This window comes from Rhododendron vialii, chromosome 8a (assembly GCF_030253575.1).
Source record: "Rhododendron vialii isolate Sample 1 chromosome 8a, ASM3025357v1".
Classification (NCBI taxonomy): domain Eukaryota; kingdom Viridiplantae; phylum Streptophyta; class Magnoliopsida; order Ericales; family Ericaceae; genus Rhododendron; species Rhododendron vialii.
The window spans coordinates 7161980-7170068 of NC_080564.1; the positions used below are offsets into that span (position 1 = coordinate 7161980).

The following is an 8089-nucleotide window of genomic DNA, read 5'->3' on the forward strand; positions in this document are numbered from 1 at the left end:
GATCTAAATCACCTCTTTAACCGATGCCCTTAAAATAAAATTCCACAAATTAAAATAAAATTACCGCCGAAGATGTTAAAATCTCCTTCATACTAGATTACTAGTACTAGTATTTTCCAGTGTAAAAAAAAAACTAGTAGTAGTATTTTCTTTCTCTTCTTTTCATTTCCATAAAATAAAAAACCAAACAACCCGTACGGCCGACAAAGCGAAAAATGAAATACACACACGGAAAAACTAGCCGTTACAGAGCGTCCAAAGCCCAACGTTTCTTTTTATCGCCTTTCAACCCCAACAGATTGCACATCGGAAAAAAACCCCAAACAGATTCTCCCTGTAACTAACTCTGTATCTGTTCCACAGTTTTCACTTCCAGGTGACACCGGTCTTGCTTTTGTCAGCGACTCGCCAATGGATCCCAGGGCCAAGAACGCCGCCGGATCATCGACACCCACAAAAAACCCACAAACCAATCGATCAAAAACTACCGAAATCTCGAGAGTTTGCGAGAATTCGAATCCCAATCTCGCAAGCCCCGGTTTGAAACCCTCAAAGTCACCAGCAGTCAAGTCTGCTACAAAGACCCAGAAATCTCCCTCCAGAAACCTTGCCAAACCTCGCGAAAGGAAATTCGTGGTGGCGAAAAGGAGTTCGAAGAGAGAGGAAACAGATTCCGCAGTTGTTACTTCACAGAAGTGTTTGGACTCTGCTTATGAGAGTCTCAGGGCTTCCCAAGAAGATTTTTTCAAGAATCGCGATAACATCGGTCGGGTTGAAGAAGAGGAGGGGGAAAAGAAGAACCCGTTGGTTGAAACCCTAGAAGTTGAGGGTTTTGCATTGAATCGACTAAATGGCAGTAACCCAGATGGGATCGAGCATTTAGTTGAAATGGGTAGTTCTCAAATCAAGGAAAGACGTGGAAAAGTGATGAATTTGGTGAAGGCATTTGAAAGGCTTCTTACTACATCATCAAGTTCGAAGGAATTGGATCAAGAAAATGAGGAAAAAGCAGAAGATGATGAGAAGGAGATGGAATCAAAGGAACCCGAAACGCAGATCTCTTCGGCTTCATCCTGTCCATCGCCTTTTTTCTTTACATCACAGAGTTTAGGTTTGGACTCTGGAGTAGATAACAGTCATGGAAGGTTGGTGATTGGTTTACAAATATCATTTTGTTCTCTTCTTCCTCTTCTTTATTTTTGTGAGTGAACTCAATTTGGATTCTAATTAGGTTTGTTTTGAATTCTTTTTAGCGTCACTACTTCAACCAGGACTTCCGGGGGTGGTCGCAGAAGCAGGCGAACTGTATGCATTTGTGTTTTTGTTGAAGGATTAAATTGTTACCTTAAATGATGACTTAAATTTTTAGGTTTCATGTTCTCCACTGCAGAGCTGTGAATCATCTGGGACCTTTTGTGGAAGTCATCGGAAGAGGAGGCAGCTCAAAGCAACTTCCCAAAAGCCCTTCGAGCTTCTAACAGAGGTGCGTGCAATGCTCCTCTTGCCTAAGGTGGTATCAATTGGTTTGAATCGTCGCTGATGGTAGTAATAATCATGTTAGCTTAAGCATGTTATATAGCCCATAAACTGATAGTTTCCATAGATATTGCTTCACTTAAATTCTTTAGTATGTTGCATATTCAAAATAGCATGAAAGATGAAAACTGTAGTTGAACCTTTTTCTTATTTCATTTCAGAAAATATAACTCGGTCACCTTTAAATCTTGCAAATTTAGTTTTAACCTTGCTAAAGGGTGCCAATGATGACGTAGTAATTCAAGTCTTGGCGGCATCTTTTATGGGGTAGTCTCTCACTAACCATGGGCTGGCTGTGTTTGGAGTAAGGGAATGGTAAGGTGGGTGGAGCAAAAGATTGTGCTTGTAATTTGCTGGTCAAGGAAATAAATTTTAACGTTTTTATATCCATGCCCTTATATAGAGAGTGATCCTCGTATAACGATATTTCATTAAGGCAACAATAAGGCAGTAAAGAAGTTTCACCAGCTGATTACAGTATTACACTCTGTCTCGTTCGAAGTGTATATAGGCTCCATAACCAATGTTGTATATCACCAGTTTTTTTTTTTTTTCTTTTGACTGTTTGTGTTACCGCCTATGTGGAAAGAGATGATTTTCCTCCTCTATTTCTTTAGTGAATACTTCCAAATTACAAGCCACTCATTGATATCCAAGTAGGCTGTGATATCAAAGGGCGATAACATACCGTGACCTAGAAAATACCTGCATAGATCACTTTGTGTAAGTCACTAGAGTGATCACTTTAAGTAATCAATTAATCATGATCGTCATAGATCACAATATGTAAATCCTAGAAAATATCTGCATTCTGCTCACAATATTTAGTTCAGGTAAAAAAATGTGGGGGTGAAACAACTAAACATTTCCCACTGATTGCTGTTTTGTGAGCTACTTTACTCATTTAGATGATAGTGGTGTATTTGCCAATCTTACAGTATAGTTTCGAGTTAACGTTGGTGATTGACTTTATTATTAGCAAAGGGGAAGAAACAAGGAAGAAGAATTCAGCAAAAAGGTACAACAAATGATGATAGAGGAGGAGAAGCAACGGATACCAATTGCGCAAGGTCTACCATGGACAACTGATGAGCCACAGGTGAGTACATTTCCCAAGGAAAGATACTGTAGTTTCAACTTAGTCAGAACACGATAATCACAGGTGTAAAGAATGAGGAAATCATTGGAAAATTGAAACCTTATTGCTAACAATCATGACTCATGAGGGAGCAAAGGAACTGACTTGAAATGTTATTGACATTAACAGAGAATTCAAAAATTGTTGTGAATGTTAATATGCCAGTCAAGTCAATCTTCTTTCTTTTTGGTGTGCGAAACTGCCTAGTTGATTTGTACTTCTGTCATGTTTTGCAAGATGCCTCTTGAGCATATCTTGTACTATGCGAGTTTTAATACCAAGTCTCTTATGCATGTTTGGGCTTCTCAAGTGATTTTATGTGCTGTGATTTTTTCTGTACAGTACTTGGTTAAGCCTCCAGTGAAAGAAAGCACAATGCCTGTTGATTTGATGCTGCACAGCGATCTGAGGGCCATGGAGCGTACTGAGTTCGACCAACAGGTCAATCTCTAAGACTAATTTATTGATATTGTTTTTGTACAGCAGGCTTTCCATATGAGTTTTCTCTATATGTTCTGCAATGCTTTCAAGTTTCCAAAAGACCCTCCATGAACAAGTTTAATGTACTCTTTTGCCTTCTTGTTGCCCGTGCTAAGAGAGTTGATTTGTATTCCATCTAGTGAAGAGGTTTTGGCCCTTTAGCAAGCAACTTTTAGGACGACTGAATTGTATCTAAAGCTTTAATGGGATAAACAAAGTGGTATCTCTCGTACTGATGCCAAAGTGCATTAAGAAAGGAGGAGGTAGCATAGGGATAGCATTAGCAATAGGTTTAAGGACTTGTTAATTCTACTGGACCTTCAAACTGAATTTCGTTAAAATTACTTCAGAACACATTCTTGTGTCAGAGACTTGTATCTATGTGGTTCTCTCTGTAACTGTTGTATCTGGCACGAATCCTCTAGGTTGATTATATTGACCATTTTTTGGGGGTTTCATGATGATCAAGTGTTCCAAAGCCAATATGATTCATTGCACATCTAGGCATCTGGGCGTATCCTTAGTGCAAACGGTCTTGATTGAGGAAGAATACCTACTAAATAAGTGTGAAAAAAAGAGTCTAATATCTTGTTTCACTTTTCCACATGGGGCCTGCATATCAATATGAACACCGAGATTGGAAATTGTCTAATAGCCTAATATAACTTGTGTGGCAATTATTAACCAGTTCGATGCGATTTTTACCACAACTAAGTCCTAGTATCTGGACGTACACTTGTTGAGTGGGTGACTAAAAAGGCCCCTGGATAAGATTATATTGGATACCCAGCAGCTGAATAACCTTTGAGCATTGTTCCTGTGTTGGCACATTAGGTGGCGGGAAAGATGAGCATCATTGAACAGTACAAGATGGAGAAGGAAAGACAGCAGAAGGTTGGTGACAGGAAACAGATTACGGTATTTTTGGTGATATAAGTTTGGTATTTTACTGATCTATGCCTGTTCAATATTGATCTGTAGTTAGCAGAAGAAGAGGAAATTAGGAGGCTGAGAAAGGAGCTCGTTCCAAGAGCTCAACCAATGCCCTATTTTGACAGGCCTTTCGTCCCAAGGAGGTAACAGCTTACTGGTTTTCATTAACTCAGAACATAATTCATGGATACATTGACACTTTCTGAGCTATAAATCATTTGAGTGATGGATTCCTAAACTTGTTGAAGATTCATATCTATTGTTCAGGTCGGTGAAGCATCCTACCTTGCCCAGAGAGCCAAAGTTCCATTTACCAGAGCAGAAGAAGATCAAGTGTGTCATATCATGTTGAAATGAGGGAAAAGAAGAAATACAAAATTTTAATTTGATATCCATTCCTTGTCGTCAATCTCCGAATAATGGCAAATTGTTCTCTTTGTACTTTCCAATATTCTCTTTCTGTGCATATGAAGCAATCAATTTAGTTTGCAGTTTTCGAGGAACGAGTGATGATGTGCAGGCACAAGTGCGTATTCTTTAGTGAATATCTTGATGACATTGTATTGCAACATGCTACTTATACTAGTTCTCTCTCTCTCTCTCTCCATCACTCTGCAGTTAGATACCTGCTCATTTTTTCTGCACTTCCCCAGAAGATTATAAAATGTATGCAAATACTAGTTTTAGACGACGTGTGAAGCACACAGCCATGCGCGCTCATTGGTAGAACTTGTTATGAACCTTTCATCTCCAACCCACCAACAAAACCACTTTTGAAGCAAAAATATTCAAAGGCTTGCAAAAAAAACAAAACAAGTGAGCTGAACTTGAACATGAATAAACCTAAAAGATCATACAAGTAAGGATAAGACTGTAATCACCAAACTTAAGTAACATGAACTGATTCCAGCAAATACTTGAGATAAAATAAGTCGAAACGAAAATATAGCATACCCCATTGGATCAATATCAAATTCATTTGCGTGGCGAGCAATAGCCCCACTGCTTTGCAAAAATGACATCAATGTCTTCCATGCCTCTTACTTCCACCATAAATCCTCTGCAACCAACTCCAAGGCCCTGCCTCTGGTATATCTTCCTTGCCACAGAAGCTCCCATATAAAAACAAATCAAGAACCATCAAACCACAACACATTTCGAATGAACCTGGGTCTATGTTCTAACAAAAGAGGAATTGGGGAAGGAAGTGAACCACTCCAAGTGAAATCCCACATCTGTTGAACAGTTCTTTGAAACTAAATGCTAGTTACTTAACCATAAAAGCACAAACAAGTTTAAATTCACAAAAACTTGATATGCCCATTGCCCATAGCCACCGTAAATTACTGAAATCAAGTCATCATTAGACACTGAAATCATACAACATTACAAAGAAATGGATCACCAAAGCGACTCCACAAATGCTCTATGAGATCAAATCTAAGTGTCATATTTGTCCCTTCGTTGTGAACTCTACTAAGGCGAGAGGACATGCACGCAACCAGAAGAGCTGGGTCTCGAGCGTATTCTGGAGAGGAGATAGTCTCGTCTTGTGGAGGTATCCAACTTTCAATATTGATGTCGCGCTCATCTTCAATGATCATGTTGTGTAGTATGATGCATGTTTTCATTATCCTACAAAAGTCCTCCTTTTTCCAATTACGCACAGGTCCTTGTGTTATACCCCATCTTGTATGTAACACGCCAAATGCTCGTTCAACATCCATCCTTGCATCCTCTAGTTTTTTAGCAAAAAGCCTCTCTTTTTCAGTTGTTGGCTGTGAGATGGTTTGAATCAGAGTAGCCCAATGAGGATACATACCATCAGACAGACAATACCCCATTGTGTACTGACGCCCATTTACAACGTAATTAGCAGGAGGCATTCTACCACGGATGAAAGTGTCGAAGAGAGGGGAATGATCTAAGACATTCACATCGTCATGTGAAAGCATGCCAACAAAAGAATACCAAATTGATAGATCTTTAGATGCAACCGCCTCCAATATAAGGTTTGGCTTAAGGTGAGGACTCTTGTATGGGTTGTGCCATTTAACGGGACAGTTTTTCCATTCCCAATGCATACAATCTAAGTACCCAAGCATACCTGGGAAGCCTCTCTCCTCCCCTTCAGTGAGCAGACGTGCAATATCATGTTCATTTGGTTTGCGTAAGTATTGCCCCTCGTATAACCTAATGACAACATCACAGAAGCGGTTCAAACTCTCTATTGCAGTACTCTTGCCAATATCTAAGTACTCATCACATTGATCTTTGGAACAACCATAAGCCAGTATACGTATTGCAGCTGTCACCTTCTGTATGGAAGAGCACCCAAAACGTCCAGCAGAATCCTTTTTTTGGATAAAGTAATTATCATGCGCTTGAACATCCTTCAAAATACGAAGAAACAATTCTTTGCGCATTCGGTATCGTCTACGAAACTGGTCAGCTGGATAAGTACAATCCTCCGCAAAGTAATCTCTCCATATCTGTCGGTGGCTTCCCTCTCGATTACGCCTTATATATCTTCTCTCGCCCGGTTGTGATAGTAGTGCTAGCATTTCAGGTGCAACAAGTAAACTCATCATCTGCTGCATCCGTTTACGATGACGGTGAGAAACTGTCTCCTGATCCTCTTCGGAAGAACTCTGGTCAGTGGATGAACTTGAAGATGAGGAACTAGACTGAAGAACAAACGGTGAACCATTAGATAATTTAACATGTAAAACGACAGTTAGACGAAGAAATGGAGTAGAAGAGGAAATCGGTGGTTTTATAAATGTTTGACATGGTTGGAGAAACTGATATGGCCACTGGTTAGAGCATAGGATTATAGGAGTAGTTGTTGGTATTATATTATAAATAGCCAACACCTATTACAAGAATCACCGAAGGTGGTAGCCCAGATGACAGGGTACGCCACACTCCCAGAACGGAGACTCAGGTTAATGACGGGAGTGGTGCTTATGCCATCTGTGTACCTAGATGGTGCTGTGGTGATGGCATGTCGTCACGGACAATAGCTATGACTCGAACCGGACATTCAAAAGCGGGTAGGGAGCCCCTGTGGTCATGCCCAAGGAGAGTTGCTATGTTGGTCGGCCCCTCGGGCTCCTCCCATCCCTTTTGACAGTCAAAAAAAAAAAAAAAAACCCTTTTAAAAGACAGAGATGGGTCCCCTTTAATAGATGTGTACATTTTTGGCAAGTGAATTTCACTACTAATGCACGCGTATTGTTACTTACAGTTTGCTTGTAGAATCAATTTGTTCACAAATGAGAACATAAAGCCAGAACCCCCCAAAATCCAACAAGAAATCTAACGTTAAGCACGAATCCGAGGCCTGTATAGTGTATATACCACTTCATCGCTTGCTACCCGAGAGAAATTAACAGAGCAAAGTAAGCAAAAAAAAGAAAGAAGTAATTTTACATGTTAGCGTTGTTCCGTATTGGGATGCAAAACCCACAATCTCGTTCTGTATGATATCTTTCTCCTCTCGGGGAAACCAAACGGAGATTCAACAAGCGGTTCAGAAATGAATATACGAAGGAATGAATACCTCGGCAGGTCGCTTGAGGTGTGCCTTGAAAACCTCGTGAGGCGAGAAATCTTTCACGTTGTTCCCAGCCGCCATGGTTGAATCGAATGGACGGAGTCCCGAGCGCAACGGGAAGAAGAAAGTGTTGCAGGCTAGATGGAGATGGCTCCTCAGGGTTTTGGTATGGTTCGGTACATTGGTAACTCGGCCCGGTGAATGACTCGTTGGGGAGAAGGCAATGACAGTGTGGCTTTGGGGTGTTCCACCTTCTTTGGAAAATACTCCCTCCGTCCCATAACGTTCTCCAGTCCGCAAAATAAAGACGTAAAAATAATATAATTTTTGTAAAAAAAATTAATTTTTTTTAACAATTTACTAGATATTGACGAGTTCTTTTAATGTATGAAAAAATTTTAAATTTTTTCTTAAAAAAAATATATTATTTTTGAGTTCCCGTT

At 40.0% G+C, this 8089-nt stretch overlaps 2 protein-coding genes across 3 annotated transcripts; one reads left to right on the top strand and one right to left on the bottom strand.

Annotated features, from left to right (window-relative positions):
* Nucleotides 1-217: 217 nt before the first annotated feature.
* LOC131298366 (microtubule-destabilizing protein 60-like) lies at nucleotides 218-4692 on the top strand. The gene is made up of 8 exons (XM_058323793.1): nucleotides 218-1145; nucleotides 1254-1305; nucleotides 1391-1483; nucleotides 2516-2635; nucleotides 3017-3115; nucleotides 3989-4048; nucleotides 4136-4230; nucleotides 4355-4692. The coding sequence occupies exons 1-8, from the start codon at nucleotides 412-414 to the stop codon at nucleotides 4437-4439; spliced, it is 1338 nt and encodes a 445-aa protein (XP_058179776.1). The 5' UTR covers nucleotides 218-411; the 3' UTR covers nucleotides 4440-4692.
* A 550-nt stretch (nucleotides 4693-5242) lies between these two features.
* Nucleotides 5243-7882, bottom strand: LOC131298102 (uncharacterized). 2 transcript variants are annotated; one of them, XM_058323400.1, is made up of 2 exons: nucleotides 7653-7882; nucleotides 5243-6774 (listed from the first exon to the last, which is right to left on the bottom strand). In XM_058323400.1, exons 1-2 carry the CDS (start codon nucleotides 7725-7727, stop codon nucleotides 5464-5466), a joined length of 1386 nt encoding a protein of 461 aa, XP_058179383.1. In that variant the 5' UTR covers nucleotides 7728-7882; the 3' UTR covers nucleotides 5243-5463. The 2 variants fall into 2 exon arrangements, with proteins under 2 accessions (XP_058179383.1, XP_058179384.1); XM_058323401.1 differs by having other exon boundaries at nucleotides 5243-6738; nucleotides 7653-7870.
* Nucleotides 7883-8089: the final 207 nt, after the last annotated feature.

Excerpts from the sequence above, each read along its gene's own strand:
- LOC131298366 (XM_058323793.1), top strand. The coding sequence starts at position 412 with ATGGATCCCAGGGCCAAGAACGCCGCCGGATCATCGACACCCACAAAA. Across the intron at positions 1,146-1,253 it reads GTAGATAACAGTCATGGAAG|CGTCACTACTTCAACCAGGA; the intron begins GTTGGTGATTGG and ends AATTCTTTTTAG. Across the intron at positions 1,306-1,390 it reads GTCGCAGAAGCAGGCGAACT|AGCTGTGAATCATCTGGGAC; the intron begins GTATGCATTTGT and ends TCTCCACTGCAG.
- LOC131298102 (XM_058323400.1), bottom strand. The coding sequence starts at position 7,727 with ATGGCGGCTGGGAACAACGTGAAAGATTTCTCGCCTCACGAGGTTTTC. Across the intron at positions 6,775-7,652 it reads ACCTCAAGCGACCTGCCGAG|TCTAGTTCCTCATCTTCAAG; the intron begins GTATTCATTCCT and ends TTTGTTCTTCAG.